This window comes from Macrosteles quadrilineatus, unplaced genomic scaffold, assembly GCF_028750875.1.
Source record: "Macrosteles quadrilineatus isolate MER2022 unplaced genomic scaffold, UCM_ALF_1.0 Scaffold_9__3_contigs__length_116548681, whole genome shotgun sequence".
NCBI lineage: Eukaryota > Metazoa > Arthropoda > Insecta > Hemiptera > Cicadellidae > Macrosteles > Macrosteles quadrilineatus.
In genome coordinates this window covers 13514724-13542025 of record NW_026542602.1, presented here as the reverse complement: position 1 = coordinate 13542025, position 27302 = coordinate 13514724, and the positions used below count along the sequence as shown (strand labels likewise).

Sequence of the window (27302 nt, the reverse complement as noted above, 5' to 3'; positions counted from 1 at the left end):
AACACTGTAAACTTGTTGTAGTATTTAATAGTGTTTGTTTATGCTTCGATTTTAAAATTCAGCAGGGCTCGCTGACTTACTTCCCTTTTGTCTTGAAATTTCAGTCAAATCTTATCTTCGTTTTCTCAATTTTAAATTTTTTAAACGACTTTGATTATTGGTATACTTAAACTTTCAAGCATGTGCACCATCGGTACATCCCTCTATTAAAGTCTCGGTGATAACCACTGGGTAAACTATAGTTTCAATTTTAGTTCCAGTCTTATCTGCTCTATTTGAGAGTCCCTACTCTAGACATTAAATAATCTATGTTTGCCGGTGTTCAGTCATTCTAGTTTATGTGTGCTTTATACTATGTTTGATATACGTAGCAAAATCTCTGCAAACTAACCAGGAGTTGCACAATGAAGTATGAAAGTTATAAGTCTCAAAACGGCCTTCGATTTGATTGCTTAGTTTTAAAAATTGTGTTTATAAAATAATGCATACCCAATGCATAAAATAATCAGTAGTATTTTTACATGCTTTAAACCCTTTTTCTCTCGAGACCCACAACCTCTCAAGTTCTAACCGTATATTCTTCTGTTCCAGAGGGTTGTTCGCCAACGTGCGCCGCTGCCGTTCCCGCGAGACAGGGGAGGTTTTTGCCGCCAAATTCTCCAGCAGAGCTCGCTACGGAGAGGACTGCACTCAGGAGATCCACCATGAGATAGCGTTGCTGTCTCTGTGTTCTCCATCGCCCAGGATAGTCCGGCTACACGACGTGTTTCAGTCCAGCACGGAGGTCATCATCGTCATGGAGTTGTAAGCTATTTTTCCAATATTTTTACAATTCGTGATTTGGTGAAATTTTTGGCAATTTACGTTTTACCACTTAACTCCTGATGCTGAAATATAAATCGGGCGGAGATTAATTGCACCAATTGATCTGAGTCAGGTAGTTGACTATTCCTGAATTGCACCTACGGGATACACCACCCGATAGTTCCTTAGCTACGCCAAGTGGCTGCCCTCTTTTGACTGTACAATTGAGTAGGTTTGGTTAGGTTAGGATAACACGTAAACAAGGGCATTCCTTCTGGCGGCAACTCACCCCTCTTGGGCTTGGTACAACAAAGGAAAATTGCTGGGACCCTTTGAGGGCTTGGCGCAATTAATGCACGACATATACATCATATCTATATGGACATGATGTGACCAATCGATTCAAATAGAACACATTTGAATGAGCTAATGATGGGATGAGTCCTAAAAGAAGCTCACAATAAGTTGGATTTTTCTTTTTCTCTTTAAAAGTGTGCGTATTTGGCAGGAAACAATAATTGACTTCACTCTGTCTGTGGATCAATTCAACTTCGTACATCGTCGTTCCAAATCTGGTCAAAGCTTTGGAATGGATATGGAATGTATCTATCATTAGTCAAAGGTTTTACCCACACCATAGTTTGATTTTTTCGAATATTTTTCTTCTAATATAATTGGATTATGCAGTATCCAAGTCGTTAAACTTGTTACTCAATTAATCTAACACCAAGCAAAGGTGTCTTATTTGGCATCTATGATTCTCTTGTACCAGCGCAATATATATGGTTATATTAGGTGCAAAAATATTTTCTTTTATTGGCAAAATAATCAAAATACTGTACAATATTTTATTCATTCCAAACAGTTTTTTTATGATTACCTTTCATATTTATACAATATATTATGAAAATGCTAGGTACCTTAAACGTGTATGTTCACCCTTTCCTTGTCATAATGAAAATACTAGAGCAATGACCAACTACACACAGTAATCAAACTAATTTACACTCTGCACGCCAGCTTGCAAATCTCTAAATACAAATAAAGTAAATGTGTCGTCGTCGTCGTCGTCCAATTGGCAACTGAAGTTGTACACATTAGAGTAACAAAACCTGGATATCCAGCTCAAGGCGACATGTAGTACGTATGTGAACAGCCATTAATAGCCGCTGCTGATGGTATCGGCTTGCTTAGCGACGGTCAGCAGAATAGACCATTACTCGCCGCTGAAGATTTATCCGATTTAAATGGCTTGCTCACTTTATTGTCACTCTTTCTCCATCTCGGCTCCAATTGAATGCATTTCGAACTATTCTTTACTGATTACTTATCATTAAATGTGTTTGATGTTTTATAAACATTTCATTTGCATTATCATTGTTATTTGAGGTTAAAAGGTAAATATTTTTTTTAATTGCGGTGATAGAATGTTTTGATATTGCATTCTCAAAATGTATACTCGACATTTCATGATAAAAAGTTATTCAATTAAATGCTTCAAATGGTAAATATTTTAACGTTTTAACTTTGACGTATTTTTAATAAATAAGTTTACAATTTTAAAACCCTGTAAACTTATTTTATTGAAAATATCTAACTAGTTTTATACATGTATTACGTTACCGAACATTGATAAAAACTGGACCTTTCAGCGCCCCTGGTGGAGACATGCAGACCATCATAGACGACAATCTCGTACCTTTTGAGTCGGATGTGGTCAAGTTTATTCAACACGTAGTAGAAGGATTGGCTTACCTACATCATCGCAAGATAGCCCATCTAGATATCAAGGTAGGTGGAACAATAACCTGAAAATCCTGCACTATTGCTAGGCAGGCATTTGGTGGTAGGAAGCTTAACTTTTCACTTTATCAGTACTAAAAGGGTAGCAACACTTGATTTTCATGTAAGAACTGTACTTTTAAAATATCCTACCACCCGATAAGCTGGATTTCAATCAATTTCATATTTTTACTTACTTACCAATATCCTCATAGTTTCGCTTGTATGTACGATCCAAAGCGACAATAGCCACGAACAGCTGTTAAAGTTACAAACAAACTAGATGTTTAAATGAAGTACTTCAAGAAAAATCCGACTCGAAGGACCATAAATCAGTTCGGTAGAACCATAGACAAAAGGAATATTTTATTCTTTTGTCTATTGCAGAACTTAATGTTATCCTTCTCAGCTTTCTCAATATCTTAAAGGCTTACATTAAACCCTTTACAAAAACAGATTCCCACTTGTTGGTCTTAGTTTGACTTTAAGTGCTCAAAGTGGTAAGCTTCTAGTCAAACGACACCCTAAAAGGCAACAGTACAACACTTTCAAATACTTCCATAAAAGCAAGAGACGATAAGCAGTGGCAGACGTGGCACAAAAATCACCTTATTATTTTAATTTATCGATCCCCTTTCCCGCAGACTACCTTACCTTCGCTCGAATGCCTTCGCGCTTAATTAAACAAGCCGCCGAGCATGTAGCGCGAAGCTGTAAAGATAAGACGTAGTAAACATTTACGGCCAATAAAATGTTAAGTTTAAATGTCTGTTTCCAACTGGAGGTGAATTCGGTTCGCGGAAGTACTTGAGAGTCAATTATACGAGTTCTAACAGTTGGAGCAGTAAAATAAAAGTTCTCCTAGGTGAAAACGACCGATAGAATCTCGAGTTCACCTAGTAGGTTTATAGGGTTGTTACTAATTACTGTTGGTATAAACATACACTTGTGTGTAGTTTATAGGCTGGAAAAATGGATCCAAGTGACACTTGAGTAGAGACTATAGTGTGGCTAGGTGAGAAAATGTGAGTTGGAATTACTGCCTTACATTTTGACATTTAGACTTTTGAGTCAACTACACTCCAATCTTGTCTCACTTGAATATAATGTACATCTTTAAACACAAGTTGATGTAATTTTGCAGCTAATTCATTTCCTCTATAAAGATACTGAAAATGGAGTTTTCATCAATACTCAAGTTCCTGAGGTTAAACATTTTAATTTGTGTCTCAGGTTTCAGTATTACAACTCAAAATTAAACTCTGTGATGTTTGAGGTACTGGTTGTTTTTAAAAGGAAATGAATAATACTGTGCAATGGGACTATAATCGAATCCTTATTGGCTTAGAAATGTGATTATCATTAACTTTTAACTAATTGAAATTAGTTTTCAGGTACCGTAGTCATTCGTTTTCTATTTTTCTCTTTATAACAGCAGAACTCCCCATAACAGAAAGCCTGCAAGGTATCACCCATTGTCACGATCACATTTGTTTACATTACTTAAGAACTGCCTGATCTCTAGCATAACCTGTCTGTCACGATTTCTTTTGGTTAGTTACTGTAATAAAGTCAATTATTTTCACCTGATAAATGCAAAGTTAAAAGGCCTGATGGTTTTTTGTTACCCTTGACTGTGAAAAATAGTTAAATACTTCAATGAAAGTTTTACTAAAAGGTTCTTGGATATAGTATAGTCCATGTTTCATATTAAAAATGGTAGCAATTCGGCTAACATCCTCGTTCATTGTTTGTAGGAATCTTCATATTGTAGGTGTTCTTCATTATTTGGGCTAATAACGATAGTTAATTCTAAAAAAAAAAAACAAAAAACGTAATCTATATTTCTTCTACTTGTTTCTCCTTCATGTTCTACTTCGTGGTGTTCTATGACTTGTTAACTATGTTTCCATAGTTTACAAATCGGTTCTTTCAATGATTGCTCAACAAGTATAGTACTATGTCATTATTTGGAACTGGATTCTATAAATTTTCCAGGCTTTCCAACTTTTTTCTCTTTTAATATGAACGCAAACCCAATTTTAAAGAGTAAATATTTAATTTCAACCAAATCATTAAATTATTATACATGTGTTTTCTTAAATTGTAAAGTAAATATTAACAGCAATTAAATTATCCATCTGATCATAATGTGAACATATGTATAATGTTCTTCATAAGGATAATATGAGAACTTCAAAAGCAACTGGGTTAGAGCCCAAGGGACTTTTTTCAAAAATGTAAGGTCAGTTTGCAATTCTATGCGACTCGCTTTTTCCAGTGAGACGTGAATGGTCAAAATCGGAAAAAAAAATGGCGGAGGAGTGCAAAGGACAAATTTCGTGTTGGCGTATTAATTATACAGTATAGAACAATTAAATCACATTGTTAAATCACGTTGTTGAGATTACAAACTTTTATTATGTATGAAGTAATTTATAAAGAACATGGTAGGCAACTCTTTCTCGTCAAACTATACAACCACAATACAGCTTAGCACCAACTTTACTTTTCAATGTCACACCACTAAACCATAGTGATGTACTGGTAATTATTTAGACAGTATACCCTGTAAACCCTTACATTTTGTTACACTTGGCTATTCACAAAGCCCCGCCAAAGTCATATACGATAGTGCTAAGTGCACTTGGCAATTCAGTATCTCCTAATCACACTCGTAGTCTGCACTAGGTTATGAGCATTGTGAGGAAGACTCTTCATGCTTCCTCTTCTGGTTAAAGGAAATTATTTAGTAGGTGTAAGTAATTTAATAAATTAAGATGACTAAGCCAAACCAATCAGAATAGATTATTAGGGAACGTTCAAAATACATATATTACTAATTTTAATATACATGGATAGCTCTTCCTCCATAGATGATGATCATTAAAGTTTATGATTAGAGTTATACATTAACAGTTTTGATATAAAAAATATAGTATTGGACCACGAAGTTTTTTAAATAATGATTCTACAATAGTTTTTGCACTGTATAGTAATTTTACAGGCTAAAATTGCGTTCTTAGAAAAGATCGTTATCAAAGTGGCATAATTTGACTCTAATATTACCTAGATAAGACATTAAACAAATCTCACAGTTTTGTTTGCCAACTTCGCCCGTCAACATTTTCATATTTTTGACGGATCCTCATTTGATTTTTTATTGACAGCTTTTTTAAGTAAAATTATCAGTGTCAGACAATTCCCGCCCGATCAGAATGACCCACTCTTATGTATATTTCAAATTGAACGTATCTGATTTATGTGTAATGTTTTTACTCATCCTAGACCCTATTTAGTAGCTTAAGTCATCCGTTAATAATTGACGTGTGCACTCTGATCACCTCATTCGGTCATCTGAATTACTCAAGTACTCAAGTCTTTATGAGGCATAAGTTTGTTACCTGTTTAGCCGTGTTTCACGTTCGTTGCAATTACAAGGATCATTCTCCACTCTGTGACTGTTTTTAAATTTGTTAAAGTCATCCGTTCCAAGAGCTGTCAATCACTTTATTGTCGTTCCAAGATTCGTTCATCACTTAGCCAGTCGACCAGTCTTTCGAGAGTCTTTCTTCGTCCGTTTGTCACTTCATGACTTTTCCAATTTTTTTTAAGTTTCGCCCGTCATTTCTCCACTATGTCAAGAATCGTCGGTAACACCGACGCCGCGTGCGTTAGTGGAAGAGTCCTTCGATGCCTCAGGAACTATAGTACCTTCCCCATCGTTCCAAGAACCGTTACCCTCTTCTCTGCTGTTTCCAGCGTCGTAATTTGATCTTTATTTCAAGCGTCGTCTGTGCTATAGTTGCCGCTACAGCAATCGTCCATCACTTCGTCACCGTTTCAAGAGCCGCTGGTCACAAGCTCGTACCTCACGGCTGAAGGTCGACCTGATTCCATCAACACCTTGTTTAGTTGCCCCCCGTCGGCGTCCCACGTGACTGGCATTCAGCTCACTATGATTTATGGTTCTTTAATTGGCTCATGCTCAGTATTCCTATTATGATCCAATAGAAATATGCTTTCCCATGCAACTGCCTGAGAAATTCTATTTATGTATCCTTAATGATCCTACTCCAGCAGTCGTGGCAAAATTTACAACACCAGATGTTAAAACGTAGTGTTCAAAGGATTTAATCTAGTTCTCCTTAATTGTTGTTGTGTTTTAAAAGTCTCGTAACTAATTTACTATATTTTAATATATTTTTTATAGTTTAGATTTCACTGCGTGACATTTTTCTGTCAAATCTGTTGTTTTATTTATGTAAGCCTGGTTTTAAAAAGGAACTCTCCTAAATGGGCACAATTTGTCAGTGCAGTAAAACTATACTTTTTACATAAACATACGAAGATAAGAAGCATACTACATTTCACGTTGACACGATTCCTCTACTACGCTTAGTAGTCCAGGCAAATTAGATCAAATACAGGGTGATTGATATAAGTGTGCCAGCCGTTTTATTCGCAAACTATAAGAGATATCAAAAAAAGTTAAATGGTAAGTGCCTTGGATTTTTTATTAAAAAAATTGTAGTCAAGTCAAAAAAATTATTTTAGCCGCCATTTTTCCAATATGGCCACCAACTTTAATTTTTCTTATGGATCACCCGGTATTTTATGATGTATTCTGGTAGAAAATGTGATTTTAAGACGATTTTATTCTTGTGATTTTTTTCATAAACCTAACCGTTTCAAAGATAATAATGGTTAAAGTTTTGAAATTTTTGCATGAGAAAGAGTTTCGATACAGGCCTAAGCAAGAATGCCAGCTGTTTTATTCGAAAACCATTCAAAATTCCACAACTTAAACCATTATTATCTTTGAAACGGTTAGGTTTATGAAAAAAATCACAAGAATAAAATCGTCTTAAAATCACATTTTCTACCAGAATACATCATAAAATACAGGGTGTTCTATAAGAAAAATCAAAGTTGGCGGCCATATTGGAAAAATGGCGGCTAAAATAATTTTTTTGACTTTACTACAATTTTTTAAATAAAAAGTCCAAGGCACTTACCATTTAACTTTTTTTGATATCTCTTATGGTTTTCGAATAAAACGGCTGGCACACTTATATCAATCACCCTGTATAGGGAGTGCTCCCCAAAAAATCGTCTAAAGCTGGAAAGTGTTTTAATACCTTTTGGGGGTCCCAAATAAGAGTCCTGTGAGTTTGCGACGGATTCTGACGTCTGCTTAAGTTTTGGGAGTTGAAAAACTATGAAAATTTTGCACTTTTTTCAGTTTTTCGCTTATAACTCCTAAATAACGAATCCTACGGAAAATGTTGTTCAAAGGTCTCTTTTAGTGCATTAAATTCTGCGTCGATTGGTGTTAAATACGTCAAAATCGCCCGAGCCGTTTAGCCACAGTAGCTTTCTAAAGTTGGGTCATTTTCATCAACATGGCCAAAAAGTTGATTACAGTATTTGACCAGTTTTCGGCTTACAACTCCTAATCGACGCTTGCTATACAAAAATGCTGTAGTTAGTTTGGAAAACACAACATTCTGCGTAATATGTTTTTTTACTAATCAATAATGGCAATTGATTGCTACCTACTTTGTATGGTCGCCATTTCATTGAAAAAATATTAATATTAAATATTAATTTTAGTACAATTTTCCAACTTTAACTATAATATTTTTTTCAATTAAATGGTGACTATACAAATTAGGTAGCAATCAATTACCATTATTGATTGGTTAAAAAAACATATTACGCAGAATGTTGTTTTCCAAACTAACTACAGGTGCATTTTTGTATAGCAAGCATCGATTAGGAGTTGTAAGCCGAAAACTGGTCAAATACTGTAATCAACTTTTTGGCCATGTTGATGAAAATGACCCAACTTTAGAAAGCTACTGCGGCTAAACGGCTCGGGCGATTTTGACGTATTTAACACCAATCGACGCAGAATTTAATGCACTAAAAGAGACCTTTGAACAACATTTTCCGTAGGATTCGTTATTTAGGAGTTATAAGTGAAAAACTGAAAAAAGTGCAAAATTTTCATAGTTTTCGACTCCCAAATCTTAAGCAGACGTCAGAATCCGTCGCAAACTCACAGGACTCTTATTTGGGACCCCCAAAAGGTATTAAAACACTTTCCAGCTTTAGACGATTTTTTGGGGAGCATATGTCTAATTTGCCTGGGCTATAGTAGTTTATTACACTACCAACACAAATACCGATCTTTTAACATACAGTACTAATGTTCAAAACTGTTACTCAAGTACAGCTATCCACATTAGTTTCTAATCTATCCTAAATGAAAAATAATTTGCACGGAACTACACTAATCCAGTCTTCGCGAGTTAGGAGAAAGGCTCATTTAATTAATCCAAGTCCGACTCGAAGTCGGACTGACTAGGTTATTGCCTTGATCCGAATCCTCAAGGACTATCCAAGGCTCCATTATCAACACAATACTATCGCTGGATCTACGGCGCATGCGCACCACCGTTTGTCAACGCGCTCTATCCTCTTGTTAACCGATTTATTCGCGACAAGTTTTCGCCATTGCCTCGCGCCCTTAGTTGTAGCTGAACACAAGATAAGCTGCTTTGTTTGCGAAGAATTTCTATTGTTTAATTCGTTATGGGGAAGAAACAGTATGGTAGCATTAGTTTGCACGTTTTTGAGATAAACTAGAGGTTTGTATAGATTAAGTGAATACTAAGATATTTCCCGTTTCATTGCTAAATTCAAGATATTGAATATGTACATAAATATAATTAATCCCAAAACCATAGATGGAGTACTTCTCTACGCTGAGCTGTATAATTTCATTGGCTAATTAAACTAGAGTAGAAAAACTAAATACAGCATCGAGCTAATCAAAGGCTATTTACTTTTGATGGGTGGTCCTGGAGTCCTGGGAAAGAATCAGCTGCTCTTGGGTAGCTTTAAAACAACATGTACATTTTCACATCCTCCTTAGAACAAAAATGCGCTTAGCTGTGTCACAATGTCAAAATAATAATGATAGAGTGCCACTCCTAGCCCTCAACCATACATCTTGATTATATGTATTTTTCTTCAGATTCTGCATATGCGCAAAACACAAGGATCTTGTCAAATATTATCCAGAGTAAAAGTAATGTCGTTGTAAAATACGAATATGGAGCTGAACCATTTGTAAAGTGAACTCAGCATTATGTCTATGTTAGTAAATTTATATTCGCACTGTTTCACAGGATAAAATCGTTTAAATTCAAATTTGCTCGTATAAAATTTACATAACTAAGCGAATACAAGTCAATTTACACAGATACGACATAATACTAATAAACACTCCCAGGATGTATTTCAAATGTGATTTTACACATTCAAGGACAATTCTTCCAAGTGACCCTCGTAATACATACATAGGAAGTAGAGAGCGTTATCTTTTCAAATCAGATATATGTCGCGTAGTTGTCAGATCGCTGTCTGATTGGCTTATCTCCCGTCACGCCCCGATACAGATCAGCTGTTTACAACCGATTGTTATGAACAGCTGGCGATCTGTTGAATCATTCATGACTGTAAAATAAACATCACCCGCATCACGGAGCAAATAGCTCATGTAGTCATTTCAGCGTTTTATTTGCACCTAGTCACTCAATGATTCTCAACTGTACTCAGTCGTCAAGTCAACTTCAGTTATAGCACGAGGTGAAATTATCAAATTACCGTGAGTTCTTTGAGTGTTTCAATCAGTACGTCGAATCATCTGCTGTTTTATCAGGGGCTTGGATGGTGGGGTTTTGAAGTCGTAGCTTGCATTGCTCTTGGATTTGTTTTCCTTAATTTCTTTTGTACTACTTTTCAACTTTTAAGATGTCTAAGTTTGGTTTCTGGAATAACAAATTATGATCAGAGATAATCGTACAGATACCGATGAGCGTTTCGTACCTGCTCTAATGGGAGGCCATAAAGCAATTTCATCAAAGTAGTACCGAGGCACCTCTAGGTACTAGGCGCAACAAACACAACAATGTATCACACTAAATAAAAAAAATTTAAAAAACGCACGCTTACCCATGTTAAAATAATATCAGTTTAAGTTATATTCTTTAGCTATTGGATGTAATAAACAAACCAACACAGACTAGGTAATGCTCCGCAATGATGGACAGAAAAATTACTTTCTTACTTAGTTACAAGCCAGGATCGTTCCACAAAATGACCATTTGCAATGCCAACGCGTGCATTCCAAGAGGTTTACAGTAAATAGAAATACCTAGATGGCGTTAAAAGTGTCAAGACCTCTATAACTGTATGCCGGGAATGTTGATGGTGGCAGGGCTGATCTACCGCTAAATTCTCTTGGTATAATAAGGCATTAGAAGTTTAGAAGGAGATAAAATATGAGTGGTAAAGTTAATAGTTTTAAAAGCAAAAAATCCAAACTATCAGTATCTATCAGTCAGGAAACATGTCCAAATACAGTAAGAACAGTGGGAATGACATTGTTTTACAAGTGGGAATTTTGAATTAAACATGTGTGTAGGACGCCTCATAAAACACTTTCAAAACCAGAAATTCTTTTGAATAATCACTTCATACAGTAAATATATCAAAGGCAAGACAATTTAAAGTGATTTGTTTCGTTTGTCCGTAGAGCGATTTTAATGAACCACACCTCCATTACCACAAAGTATAAAAGGCGGTGCCAATATATCAGTAGTATTTCACATTATGTACAGATTGACAGAAAATTCATCAATATATCAATCTGGCCAAATTTGTCAAGCGTGGGTTTTGTAGATCGATCAGCTGTGTCTGATTAACGAAATACAATTTGTTATCGGGAGTAAGATTGGGCCGCGACTTGTTTTCGTGATCTAAGATAATTGAAATTACTGTCCACACCCAAGTGAAATGATCTAAGTTTATAATTAATCAATGTATAAAGATTATGGAGTTTGGGTTTGATAATCAACATCTAGTAGGAGGATTATTATTTCTTGTAGATAATGCGTTGCAAAATATTAGCCAGTGTTACCGTAGCAGTAAACAATTGGAAAACTTAATCGATTTAAAGTTACCTTATATTTTTTGAAGCATCGTGTTTCAGTAAAATAAAGTTAATAAATGAATTTAGTACTTTATCAATGTACTCTTGTTAGTTTATTATTAATAAGTGTCTTGGTTGATAATTTATTACGCACTCTCATATTTAGTTGTCTTGAAGTGTTAGAAACATAAAACAATCAAATTGTTTAAATCATTTAACCATCGGTAAAAATGTCTTTTCACCACACTATGATCTCATTAGCTGTTTTACATACGTTAATTAGAGGCTGAAAGTTACGTTTTGCTGGCCATGCCATCGTCTTTCACCAAACTACTACCAAGCTGTCATCGTCATTTGGGGACCGAGCAGGTGTTTACATCCCTAGGGCCGCAAAATCAGCTGCACGCTTGCATAAATACGCAAACAGTATCCATAGCATTGCAATATAATTGTTTTATTTTCACCGTTGCCTAGCAACTGTTTAATATTATTTTTGCTGATTCCTGAAATTACTTCTTCACATAACCTTAAAGTTGCGTTGACTATCAGTGTGCATTAATTATTATTTTGAATGATAGTAGTGTGGTGAAAAATAGTGTTCGTACACGGCCCCCTTTAACAAAGGGGGCCGTGGTTCGTACCATCAACAAACCTTTAATGATTGGTTATAGACTGACATTCATAACATTTCGTCTTCATACAATTGGTAGAATATTACAATTTCCTTTACCCAAAACTACAAAACCAAACAATATGTGATATAGAAATAAACTATACCGTACTGGTGAGAAACCACATTTTCTTTACCTCGTAATTAGTTTTCTATTGTACAAACACTGTTTTGTACACTATTTTTATCTTACAGTCACTTTTGAAGTGCGTTCTTGTATTGGAAATACTGTACACTGATTAGGGAACTTAATATTCCAACTAAGTACTAATGAATCAGTGGCTGATGTTATCTTTGTTACTTTCCTCACTGCTAAATTCCAACAATCGCCACAAAACAAAGTACCGCCCCTGAAAGGTACTGAACACCACACGAGAACCTCCGTTTAGGAATGGCATGAGGAGATTACCTTTTAAGACGGTAGTTTTTCTGTACCGAGATTCAGACTTCGTGTCCCCGCTTCTCGTGGCGATAAAAACATTTTATTGGTCACGAAACATACAATGAAACTCACTAGATAGATGGATCCGTGTGAGACCGCGCGTGTCGCAGAGGTAAATAATGCAGAAGATAAGATACTTATGTCACCACATGATGATGGTTGTAGGTTGGCTTTCATTTGATTCCTTTTCTATCGCCTTAACTATATGTTGTTCCTTGAACCAATAAGTTTTGGATTTTTTTATGATTCCTTGATTTTTTGATGGAATAGATTTATTTTTAAAGTTTAACTGCCTGTCTTTCTATTTTGAATGTTCATATCTTATAAAATTTCAGTTTAGTAGAAGAAATAGTAGTAGTTTAAGTGAACCTCTTTAATCCGAACTAATTGGGACTGGGGGTAGTTCGGACTATTGAATAATTAGGATTACATAACATATTGCTGTTTTTACATAACAATAGATAAAACGTGGCTAAAATTGTTACGGGAAATGTGAAAAATTCTTTATAAAGTTAAATAAAGTCTTTATTTAATACGGTAATAAACATAGTGAATAAACAGTACTCAGTAGCCTACTGTACATAACAATAAAAACAATTACGGTGCGTATATAAACAAATACAGTATACATACAATAAGGAACTACTATAAACAGTAGTTCCTCTTACAGTTTAATCCTCTTTCGGATTAAAGAGGATTTACTGTACTAGACACTAGGTTCTTTAACAATGTTAAACACAAAGACCCTTTTTTACTGAGGCTATCTTTATCGCAATTCTGATTATTAAAACCGTTTTCACCGCTGATACATGAGTCATTCAAGGGATACAAGGGATCATTCAAGTATGTTTATTGATTGTAAACTTCCAATGACACTTTTTAAATTGAGTTGGTTGTGTTCATTTTGAAAATGTCAAAACACTCACTGAACTAAGGCTAGGAATCTATCGAAGTTATTATTGTACTCCCGTTATGCTACCATCAGTTGGTAAAGTAAACCAATTAGATGACAATACCTTAGACAAAAAGTTTATGAACTGCCAGGAATCGAACTACAGTACCAAGCAAAGAAACTCCCCCGCCTGCTAAGAATCCAAAGATTCGTCAATTGGTAATATTTTGTTTTGAAAACTGAGTTTATTAATAAACTTTGCCTACTAGACACAGTAAAAAAAAAAAAAAACTTAAATTTACGATATAAATAACATGTAACATAGATTAATAACTTTGTCCATATAAATGATTTTGAATGATTTTACATGATTCTTTTAACACTTTTATGACTATTTCATTTTTTAATTTTGATGGAAGATTATATTTTTTTAAAAATTCGTCAAAAAATTTTGTAATAGTCCCTCTTGCACCAATCATTATACCAATTACTGATATAGAATTTAGATTATATTTGTTTCTTAAATAAGTTTCACATTTACTATAAATTTTCCTCTTTTCTTCATCTACTTCTAGGGGTTGATTTTTTGATGTTTCGAATCTTATTGTTGGATCAATTACAATTCCACTTTTAGATTTTGTATCATAAATTAAAATGTCCAATCTTCTGTTCGATCCACCATCTTCAGTGCAATGTATTTCTTCTACTACTTGCCAGCCTTTTTTTCGTAGTTCTTCTGCGATCATTGCTCTTACAGCATGGTGTCTTGCATTACGCAGTAAGGCACCAAAGGGACAAGAGCCAAGGACATGCGGAAGGGTTTCAGGCTCCTTGCAATGTCTGCAAAGGGTTCCGTCCTGGCTTCGCCCTGGTACGCTGCGTACTGGTACAACACCAGATATCATTTTTAATGAAGTGATCCATTCTCCTGTAGTAAGGCCATTTTTTAAATATATCCATGTGTTGCTACTAGGCACTTCTTTGAATAATTCTATTCCTCTACCTTTACATGGTAATTTAGACCAAAGTTCAAATTCTTTCAACTGTAATTTTGATCTCAAATTTAAACCAATTCTTTTTTTCTCTTTAAATTCAAAATCATGTGTAAAAATTTCATCAATTTCTATTTGAAGTTTTTGAAGTGACATGGTAATTCTTTGGGGGATGTTTATTAGCTTGTTTACATGGCTATTTTGTACGTTTTTTAGAATTACACACATATTTATATGCTGTATAGAACTTTCCCATTTTGCTCGAATTATTCCCAGACCTTTGAATCTTTTAGGGGAATATAAGAAAGAATTGGGTGTGTCACTTGGTAGAGTGAGAATTTCTTTTACTGCACTTCTAATAATTTTATCGATGTCCTCAAGAAATGTAATACTTATTAATTCGTTTGGTGTTACTTGCAAAATATATGTTAGTCTAGGCCAGAGGTACTGATTTATGATATTCAATTTCTGATTTGGTCCTAAAACACCAGTTCCAACTAATCTTTCTAGATCTTTTTGAAAGTTTTGTATAACTTCACACCTATCAAAAACTATTTCATTTTCAAAATTTACACCAAGATATTTAATTTTTTCCCCAAGTTTTAGAGTATTGAATTTAATAACATTTTGTTCATTTTCAATGTAGATGTCCTCTTCAACAAGTTTACCTTTCTTAATACTGATTTAGAAGTCACAAAAACATTTACTACACACATTCTATGCACATTGTTTTACCGGACAGTAGATCACAATATATCCTGCGTCATTATTATCCAGACTGCATCCAGAGGAATTTCTTCATTTCGTTCCGCTCGTGGAATGCAGTTATGATTCTGGTTGGCGACGCAAGGAAGATTCTATCGGCCGAACAACACCTAATAACGTCCGCCTTATGGTCACGTTATGACCAATATGGCTTGAGAGGTAGGAGATCCTAGATGCTAGTCACTTCATTGTCGTCTCACACCTGAATACCAAAGAGTTCCTTATTAGAGGAGACCTCCCAGTGGTTGTGATCAGCCACACATTCTAGGATTGTATCCACGGTTCTTTGAACTGCTGATTGATCTGCTCGCTTCATGACAAGAATATTGACTCAGTTCACACGATAGCTTCAGCTCAGTCCTCTCGCGTTCGAGACATCGGTTCAACAGGTCGGTGTGACCAACGCCTCTTTGATCACATAGGACAAGTGGACAATTATAGCTGGATTGGAAACGTTCCCTCACGTCAGCTGATGGACAAATCTTCTTGTCAGTGGGAATTGACAATACAATTGCGGAGACGTCAATACAACTCTATTGGGTCTGATCTTATCAGTGAGAAAAGGAATTGAGTTATTAAGAAGAATTTTGATTCATTTGTCACTATGCATACATGTGCGTTTTAGCTCCAGGGTACAAAGAATAATAATGAGTATCTACACCAGTGACTAAAGAGATGTCTATAAGTTAAGTTGTACATCAATTAGTACTGCACCAGCAAAGTGGATCGTTGCATGCGAGTCCTGAAGGCAGATTGCACAAACTGGTTTATGCCTGGGAGAGTTTACTGGATAATTAGAGAACCGTATGGCTCGGGAGCCCAAGTTATACGACTGTACAAGAATATCAGTGGCAGTCGTTGGTCAGGAGGCCCTGTCAGATAGCGTACACGCTAGCTACTGGTACACTACTTACTTCTCCCTTTGCCTCACGTTGCTTATTTTGTGCCTTCTCCGACCTCCCGTCTCGAATAACAAACTACCCATAGCCGACTAAAATAACTTTATTGTAGTATGAGTAGCCTCCAGATTGCGAAGAATAACTAATAATAATGGTTTAAATACATGATTCTGGCAATATAATTGTTGCACTCCACAACTAGTTTTGAACTGCTAAGAGGTCATCATCAGGTGTGTACAAGGATGATTACTTCATATGAAGGTCGTCAGGAATACAAGTTGTTGACACATACACATACACAAATACATAGGATAAGTAAAAGAACTTTGTTACCAATCTGACAAATGAATTAAAAGATAACGGTGGTAGGTGTTGGATAATCTAGTGACAAGTGACAACCCTGACCACCGTGAAACTCAGTTTGCCAACTAGATACAGAACATTCAGTAGATATCCTTACATCGATGAGCTGGATAATCTATTGACAAATGACAACCCTGACCGCCGTGACACTCAGTTTGTCAACTAGATACAGAACACTCAGTAGATATCCTTAGATCGATGAGCTGGATAGTGACAAGTGATAATCCTGACCACCATGACACTCAGTTTGCCAACTAGATACAGAACATTCAGTAGATATCCTTACATCGATGAGCTGGATAATCTATTGACAAATGACAACCCTGACCGCCGTGACACTCAGTTTGTCAACTAGACACATAACACTCAGTAGATATCCTTAGATCGATGAGCTGGATAATCTAGTGACAAGTGACAACCCTGACCACCATGACACTCAGTTTGCCAACTAGACACAGAACACTCAGTAGATATCCTTAGATCGATGAGCTGGATGATCTAGTGACAAGTGACAACCCTGACCACCGTGACACTCAGTTTGCCAACTAGACACAGAATACTCAGTAGATATCCTTAGATCGATGAGCTGGATAATCTAGTGACAAGTGACAACCCTGACCACCGTGACACTCAGTTTGCCAACTAGACACAGAACACTCAGTAGATATCCTTAGATCGATGAGCTGGATAATCTATTGACAAATGACAACCCTGACCACTGTGACACTCAGTTTGTCAACTAGATACAGAACACTCAGTAGATATCCTTAGATCGATGAGCTGGATAGTGACAAGTGACAATCCTGACCACCATGACACTCAGTTTGCTAACTAGACACAGAACACTCAGTAGATATCCTTAGATCGATGAGCTGGATGATCTAGTGACAAGTGACAACCCTGACCACCATGACACTCAGTTTGCCAACTAGACACAGAACACTCAGTATATATCCTTAGATCGATGAGCTGGATAATCTAGTGACAAGTGACAACCCTGACCACCGTGACACTCAGTTTGCCAACTAGACACAGAATACTCAGTAGATATCCTTAGATCGATGAGCTGGATAATCTAGTGACAAGTGACAACCCTGACCACTGTGACACTCAGTTTGTCAACTAGATACAGAACACTCAGTAGATATCCTTAGATCGATGAGCTGGATAGTGACAAGTGACAATCCTGACCACCATGACACTCAGTTTGCTAACTAGACACAGAACACTCAGTAGATATCCTTAGATCGATGAGCTGGATGATCTAGTGACAAGTGACAATCCTGACCACCATGACACTCAGTTTGCCAACTAGACACAGAACACTCAGTATATATCCTTAGATCGATGAGCTGGATAATCTAGTGACAAGTGACAACCCTGACCACCGTGACACTCAGTTTGCCAACTAGACACAGAATACTCAGTAGATATCCTTAGATCGATGAGCTGGATAATCTAGTGACAAGTGACAACCCTGACCACCGTGACACTCAGTTTGCCAACTAGACACAGAACACTCAGTAGATATCCTTAGATCGATGAGCTGGATAATCTAGTGACAAGTGACAACCCTGACCACCGTGACACTCAGTTTGCCAACTAGACACAGAACACTCAGTAGATATCCTTAGATCGATGAGCTGGATAATCTAGTGACAAGTGACAACCCTGACCACCGTGACACTCAGTTTGCCAACTAGACACAGAACACTCAGTAGATATCCTTAGATCGATGAGCTGGATAATCTAGTGACAAGTGACAACCCTGACCACCGTGACACTCAGTTTGCCAACTAGACACAGAACACTCAGTAGATATCCTTAGATCGATGAGCTGGATAATCTAGTGACAAGTGACAACCCTGACCACCGCGCTCTCGCCCATCTTAGCTGTTCCGATCCACTCCGTCAAACAAGCTTACTATCCAGTTTCGCATTTTCGCTTTCGCAATTTAGACTTTTTTCTCGGCTATTAAACAAGCTCATGTACTCTTCTCTTTAATTTGACCACGGTCTGTTGAAGCCTAATATGGATGTCCATTCTTTAATTAATTTTAACACAACCTGTCTTTACAATCCTGTTTTCTGAATGTATTGTCAATAGGTCGATAGCTTTTACTTGTAATCGTAGCGAATAGAGTATATTGGTATTTATAAACATTATTTATTTGGGTTATAGATTTGTTGTTATTTATCGTATAAATGTATATCGATGTTTATTTCCATTGTTTAAAAAATGTCGTTCATATTTATTTCTCTTCATGATTTACGTCGTTTAAACCATCTTTAATTAAACGCGTTGCTTCATCCCTTAACACTATTTAGAAATTGTTGCTATTTCAATTTAATAAAATTGCACGGATTTAGTTAATACCTAATCCTACTCAATCTTTAGTAATTCAGGAAAGATCAAATTTATTGCTGATCAAATAAACACAAAGTCATTAGGACGGTTCGAAGCTATCGGCACTTTTTGTGGAGTATAAAAACAGAAAAATGCCTTAATTGGAACAAGGAAACTGTTTTGGTCAAGATTAAAGAGCAATCAAAGATTCCGCGTTGTAGCAGATTGCGGAGAACGCGGACATTCCTCCGAATATACGACCGTGTTCTGAACAGGTGACAGCGACTCGTGAAAATTACGAATTTTCAAAAGGTCAATGGAAATGTTTGGTTGCCATTTCGGCATTTCGATCTCCCACGTAAACAAAGTCGAACACGCAGGTTGGAATTTGTGGCCCCACAAATCAATTTAATAGCATTGAAACATAACAGAAGGATTCGTGAGACGAATAAATTAAATGTTTTGTAGACAAGTTAAACGTGAAGTAATTTTGTCAAACGTATGTTATTTTTCACAGTATGTTTTTTTTTTACAAAATAATCACGATCGTTGCTTAATTAAGTAAGCTATGAATGAACACGTTGTAGAGATAATCACCAGAATTTAAATACCTATTTACGATATACTACAATTTAGGAAACAAATAAAAGAGAGTATACTGCCTACGCTTCTGCGAGAAACCTCACAATATATTCATACTTGGAGTGGAGTCATACTTGGAAAGGGCTGGGGTATTGTGTGGTTAGGGTGCAAGACTTTCTGTTCTAGGGTGCGGGTCCCACTAATTTCCGTTGCTTTTAGCTATGTGATATTGCTGTTATAATGCTGTTGTTTAAAGCCTACTTCAAGTAATCTAGGGATAACGGGGATATTCCTCAGGTTATGAGAACGTTCCCCGCATCAAAAACTCCCTCCAATAAATGCGATATTACAATGTTTAAAAAAATACATAAAACGACGCATTTCACAAAAGATTCTAGTTTCATTCTTTCTAAATGTTTCAAAATTCCTGTAAATGTATAATACCAGCCCACATTATGTTTTCGTTGTCAGAAAATATTTCTGATTCAACCCTCAACCAGTTTTTTTTTCGAGTAATTACACTTTATCCTATGCAGTTAAATATCTTACTATCAAAATCACAATCTTCTGTCACATCATATGAGTATTTATTGAATATGTACAACAAATCGAACACCATCTTCTGTACTGTCTCTCTCTCTACTACACCCACCGCAACGGTTATTATAAGCCAATAAGCCTGCGGCTAGACAATTTACAATCAGCCGCTAAGTGATTCAGACAATACTAGCGACCTCTGATGGCGAGATACACAGCAATAAACACAACTGGTCATAACTCAGCCATCACCGCCAGAGATCGCTAGTGTCGATGAGGCTATGATCTATGAACTGAGGCCGTGTATATGACTTGATCATAACTTACTGTTCACACTCGACTTGGTTTTGGACGGTTTCGGTCTTTTTAAAGTCATGCGTTGGTTGGTTCTCAATTGTATGGTACAATTGGCGTTTCTATTTAAATTATATTGGCTACTAGACCTATTATACGTGTTCTTGTCTACCATCTATTGGGTTTGGGTATGAGTTGATCGAAGTGACTGGTCAAAATTACAATTATTTTACATCTTTTATTTGTAGGCCTATTTACTATTGGTATGTAACCATGAATTAGTGAGGTAAATTATGTCTAATAAGTGTTATTAATCGTGTTTATATATTATCTGTCATTTTGTTAGGTTTAATCCAAAAAGTACAAAGCTAATTGAAATTTTTACACTTAGGTTATTGAGACAGTAAAATAAATGAAAATTCCAATCACGTAGATACGTATTGACAATCTTTCTCCTCATCTACAATGGATGTTTTCAATTTATTGACATTTTGAAATCATTACCATTCTCCAATATTTTCTCTTGAAAAAGCAGATTTTTTTACTAAAATGTTACCTAATGTGCGGAAATATTTAAACTTATCCAATTCCGTATTTTATCATTCTTACACATTCTGTATACTGTACGGACACCTTTTTGAACGGACACCTAAATGAACTCAAGTAAATTCTTTCCCAAAAGAATTTGTTTGCGTTGTCTTGATATTTGTCAAACGCACAATAAGGCCTGATGTAACCTTTCCGGTGTTCGAACACTAAGGATAAGTATGTTTTGTGGTAAGCTGTTCATAACAATCGGTTGTAAACAGCTGATCGGTATCGGGGCGTGACGGGAGATCAGCTGATCAGACAGCGATCTGACAACTACGCGACATATATCTGATTTGACTTGATCAAGTTTTGAGTAAGGTTTATAATTTTGATTTGCTCAAGCAATGTTTTTCACATTAGAAAATAGTAAACATTGAATTTTTATTGTATACACAGTGTATGTTTTCCATTTGCACTGTTTTCGCCGAAACTTTCGTCACTTTTGCGTTGGATTAGTTTTTTAGTCAACATTGTAAAATGTTTAAGATTTACAACTGTCAATAATTTTCTAATTTATTTAGTATTCTATTCTATCAAAAAGATGGTTAGAGGGAATTTCAGAAATGTACTTCTTTTTAGAAAGTTTATACTTTTTATCACTAAAACAGTTATAATAATTGCCGTTTTAAAATTGCTGACTATAAACACAGTTTAATTTATGTCAAAGCGAAAATGTATAGCCTGCATTGATAGGAATATCTGCAAAAAGTTTAAATTATATTAGTTTATATCACAAGGATATGTCATTACAGTCGTAAAAGAATAACTATTTAAAAGCTGATATCAAAATGACGTCAATTATGATTTTGAAGACTCGTACTTTAAATTTAGAGTTGAATTTAAAATATTCATATGCTAATCGAACTTCAATTAAAATATATGAAAAACTCAAAGAGACAAATGACAAAATTAACAAGATAACCCAGATTTGGAGGTTTTTTCCATACCACGAATGCTAGGAAAGACCAGGTATGTATCATAAACAACAACAAATGACGTTTTTGGCCCGAAATTAAACAAAACAGATATACAAATAGCATTAATTAATAATGGTTTTGTTTACTTTCGGGCCAAAAACGTCACTTGTTTATGTTTATGATCCATACCGGTTATTTTCAAGTATTCGTGTTCCATACACAAGCAACATCCAACGGCAAACATGATTTCAATTTACCTGGATACACTACTGATAATCAGTTGTAAAAAATCAATCAGCTGTTCAGGTAATCAGGTGTTGATCAGCTGGTGTAAGGTCTCAGCCAATAGTTACCAAGGAGAGGAAACATGGCGGCCTCCGAGATGGTAAAGGAGAACTTGTGCTTGTTTTATACCTTATACGTCCCGCCAAGGAACCTCGTCCGACTCAGCACTGCCTTTGATAATTTCAGATTTATTGATTTATAATATGACATCATACTTATCGGTGTTGGATAGGGCATTTGAATCGAGGGAAAATTGTGCACCGGTAAGTTTTCCGTAAAAAGTTGCGTCGATTCTATTTTATTTCTATTTACTTTGTAATGTAGACATGGAAAAATAATCTTTAATACACAATTTTTTAATTTTTTTTTTTTTATATAGTGCGTGAGTTGTATGTCTGAAGTTTATTTATTGAGCATGTAAGAACATGTTGGTTAAATGATGTAAAACATGTACTTAAAATGTTTAATAATTTTGTTTTTCGAGTTTAAATTAAAGGTTTTAAAAGAAGTGTTTAATTAAGTAAGGCACTATTTAGAACTTCAAAGTGAAGCTAAAACCATACAAGCTGCTTAATATCGGTTAAAAATTTGACCTAAACATTTTTTTTCATAACAGCTATGTAAACTTGAGCAGTGTGTCAACTTAATTATAACATTTATAATTATAATTATACCTATAATTATAATTATAACAATTATAACATTAATTCTTAATTCAATTTTAATTATGGAATGACGTTTGTAACACAATCATTTTAGCTGATAAGGAAACGAACTAACAAAAAAGGAGCTAAAATTATAGTAAATTTTAATTATGTTAAGTATGCATTTTCGATAATTTTGAAAAAAAACTTCAAACTGTAAAAGCCCTTTTAACGCACATTTACGTGGCTTACTGTTGATTTACACACCCACCAAACAAACTCCGAATCTAATAACACACATAAAGTATGTGTATTAAAGTAGAACCTCGATAACAAGTCACCCTTGATAACAAGTGTCATTTTTAAATCCCCTAGAATTTATTTTACCCCTAATCACATGTTATTACAAACCTCAATAAGAAGACAACCTTGATAACAAGACTTATTTTATAATCCCCATGAGAGTCTTGTTATCACGGTTCTACTGTATAACCAAAGACACAGACATCTGCAATCCACAAAGGAGATAAACTAGATCTCCGGACAAGTATACAGTAATTCCGGATAACCAGAACACAGTTATCAGGAGGCTCCAGATGATTACAACGGCGGGAACTCTGGGACTGAACCTGATCGAGCGGGAACCGCAAATAATACCATTAGCGTAATGAAAATAATTAATCCTCTATTAACGAGCCCAATTACCCACCAGTGGCTATTAGGGATCTGATATAGCGATAATGGGCCAGTCGATTACAGCGCTGCCTGCGGATGAAATGGGAATTGCTGCGAGGATTAAGACGGCGTGCGGCATAATTGGGAAATGGGAATTGCAGTTCGTAAGATATAACTTACAAAGACAGCGGCTACGGTTGCAATGTTTGGACATTTAGAATTCTGATGGCATAGATACCAACGGTACAGAAATATGAGGAAGCAATAATATGGGTTTTCAGTACTTCGGCAAGCCACACACCTCTGATATTGGGCTACAGGAATATGGCAAGGAATAACTATGATATTGCAGAATAACTACAAGGCAATCTCTGATATGAGGCTGTAGAACCAAAAGGAATTTATATTAAATTAGAGAACAACGACAATAATGATCTGTAGTCATCTCTGGTCTTGGGCTGCAGAATGACGCCATGACAAATAACGTAAATGACGTTAATGTAGTATAAATACTGTACTAAATAAATACCTACAGGACAAACATTAAGGGCTCAATAACTAGTAAATCTTTAACGTAGTATAACTTAACAAAAAGATCTAGAAAGTAGTATACTCCTAAACTATTTGAACCTGATGCTATTGATTTAGCCAACGGTAAGGCAGGAAATTCTCCGCTGGTGCACAGAGTTTTGATAGTAGATCTCTCGTGACTCACATTTCTGACTCAGTAAAGTCCAACAATCATTACTAATATGTATCATGGCCTTGTAAACGTGTGCCTCCAGCAACGCACTTGTATCACACGACTGAAACAATAAAATCATATATCCAATGTAGAATGACTCCAAAGGTGCAAATCTCTGTCAAAACCAAACCCTGGTAGGGTATTTATCACATTTTCTGAACACTTGGATGCGTTAAATACAGTCACTAGCATAATTCCACCCTAATTTTCCTAATAAAGAGAAATTGAACACGGATAGTATATGATTTTAACTGCTTTATAACTTATTCTATCAGCGAAAATGAGTAAAAAAACACGTTAAAAACAGTCCAACAAGACACATTAAAACACATCGCAATCATTCCCTCACATTCCTACAACATCGTGTTTCCATCACATAAATCAATTAACCTTTTGTTCTGTACTTTTCCGATTTGTTTTTCCTCCAAGTTCCAAACACAAGTTTTTATTTTAGCATCGCTTAACAAGGACGTGTACACGAACATGAATCAGATGTTCAGCAGACAACACGACAATTCTCGTTCCTCCGGTGAGAAACGCGGTAAAAACTCGCTACGAATGCAGCGAGGAGCGGCTAAGCAACTAATTAATTCACAGTTTGTTTATGACTTGGCGGAGTCGTGAGAGCTGATAGATGCCGAACAGGATAACGCGGTCGGAATTTGTCAATCTTGTCTAATTTGAGAATATAGGAGACAGGCGTCTCACATGTACGAAGTTTGAAGCAAGCTGCATGCCTAAACTTGTTTAATCTAGTACAAAGTAAGCAAATATCAACAGGTTGGCAATGCACACAATTGCAACAATGTAACAGCTGATTCAAATATCTACTTTTTGGCACTTTTGAGAATTGGTTGATTTTGGCTATTGATGGCCATTGGCCACGAATACTAGAAAATCCGCATCGGCATTATGCAGCATGCATCGTAGGTTTGGTCACTTTGATCGTATTGAAATGTGAAATAAAAGCTAAATCTAAATTAATCTAATAATGAATGTTTAACTTGAATTTAACTTTGATGTTTCGACAAAAATGTAACTAAAATTGTTTCTTCACATGTTAAATTCTATCATGTAACGCAAATTATTTGAAATACTTTAATGATCAAGAATTGTACCGTTTTAGACTTTGCTTAAAGATATTCGAATATCTAAGGTTTTATTACCAAGCTCAATGGTTTTTAAGTTTAGCCTAAAATGCATTTATTCTTTACTTTGCGCCAAATAACTCACAAAGATTGTATTACTTCATCAGCAGCATACTTTTTTCGTCTCAGACTTTATATGGAATATTTCCTCCATTCAAACTTTTTTCGATCATGAAGATAAAACTTGGCTCGCTTACCAAACAAATAATATCAAAGATTTCCATCTCCAGGGCTAGTTCGTGCCCTGAGATAGTCTTTCACTGACTGCGGAACTTCCCCGGGATGTCCCTTTTACAAGGACTTACTAGGACCTTACATGACATCTTCTACATCCTATCTCTTCCTTGTCCTGTTGTCTGTTCCTTGAAGAACGGCAGCTGTTCTTTTCAAATATTTATCAGTTGTGACCGTTGTTGTCTGCAAAGGTCAAGGAACATCCTTGGAGCCTTTTACTATCGTTCTTGTCCCAACATGCATTCTTGCATTGCCTTTAACCACTGTTCTCAAGGAGTAAGTTCCTTTTAAGATTTTTTAACTGAATGTTTTACGTTCACTTTACCGCAAGCGTGATGGTAAACGGTTAAACTAATAGTTCTTGCATTACTTGCATTAAACGTTCCGAAATTATTGCTGTGTAGTAAATTACTAATGTTAGCTATATTTGAAATACAGAGTGATTCTAAATTATTGTTACATTTTTGAAACTCTATAAATGAAAAACCATACAACCTATCATCACGGGTTGAGGATCATTTGAAAGAGGGGATTCTAAAGCTTTGTATGACACCACTTTGGTAAACACAGTTGCAAAACTAGCCTCTACAGACATTTTAAGATTTTATCTACAATTTTAAATTAATTTCACACTTTTACCTCTCTGAATCTCAAAACGTCATACTCTACGTTGAATTGTCAAACGTTTTAAGTAATACTGCAAGGGCTCAATTAGTTCTATAATTTACCACTCAGTCATTGTTTTCCGCCATTATTGTAAGCCGCGAGGAACCTTCAAAAATCAACAAGTTTTCTGTGTTTTATAGTTTGGGACGACTTCAATCATCGAATAGATGTGTGCTGTGCAGCCAGAGGGGGGCATAGAGCATTTATAGTTTTTAGCCATAATCTAGTTCATTTTTCTGTAAATCACCTGCTATTGTGCACATACTTCTTTACGACGCAAGTTTCCTAGATTTTAAATTATATAATTAATTTAAAACTGTAGGGAATAAGCTATTACCGTAGTACTCATGGGAAAACCTGGACCCGGGACCAATTTTTTTTCGTTTTGAGGTCCCTAGAGGCCAAAAATACCATCCGTTCAAATTCATATATATATATATATATATGTGTGTGTCCGTTAGCGCGATAACTCGAGCAAAAATGATCCGATTTCGATGAAATTTGGTACAAACGTGTAAACCTACGTTTACTCGAACGAGTTCGCGAACCAGCATGATCGGACCATGGGAACGGGGGTTTATGGGGGCTTTTATGGGGTAAAAATGGGTTTTCCCCATTTTTGACCCAAAAAACATAAAATTTTGCAATTTATTTCCAAACTATTTTATAGAGCTTAAAAAAACAAATAATTTAGTATATTGAAGCGTTATAAAATGGTTACGGAGAAAATTCCAAAAAAAAATTAAATTTAAAATTCCCATGTTATTCTTATGGAGAATAAGTAAACTGTTGTAGTTTGCTTGTTTATTAACATATTTTGCCCAAATTTGGAAAATGTTTTTATTTCTTACTAACTATTAACATTTTACATAAAAAAACACTTTTACCCCCCCCCCTGTTGCAGCAAACCTAAGTATGTGTTAAACTGATTCTATTTAAATAGGGAATAAATGCGATATTTTTAAGGAGACGTTTTAGTGTAAATCCAATCAGGCAAATGGAAATTCGCTTAGTCTGCAGATTT

The 27302-nt window shown here is 35.6% G+C and overlaps 1 protein-coding gene across 1 annotated transcript in view; it reads left to right on the top strand.

The window, feature by feature from the left end:
• The window catches only part of LOC129001925 (uncharacterized), an 81981-nt gene that overhangs the window by 43387 nt on the left and 11292 nt on the right, over positions 1-27302 (top strand). The window contains exons 2-3 of the mRNA XM_054429360.1: positions 592-804; positions 2457-2595. Of these exons, the coding sequence (XP_054285335.1) occupies positions 592-804; positions 2457-2595 (352 nt within the window). The remainder of the gene's footprint in view (positions 1-591; positions 805-2456; positions 2596-27302) is intronic.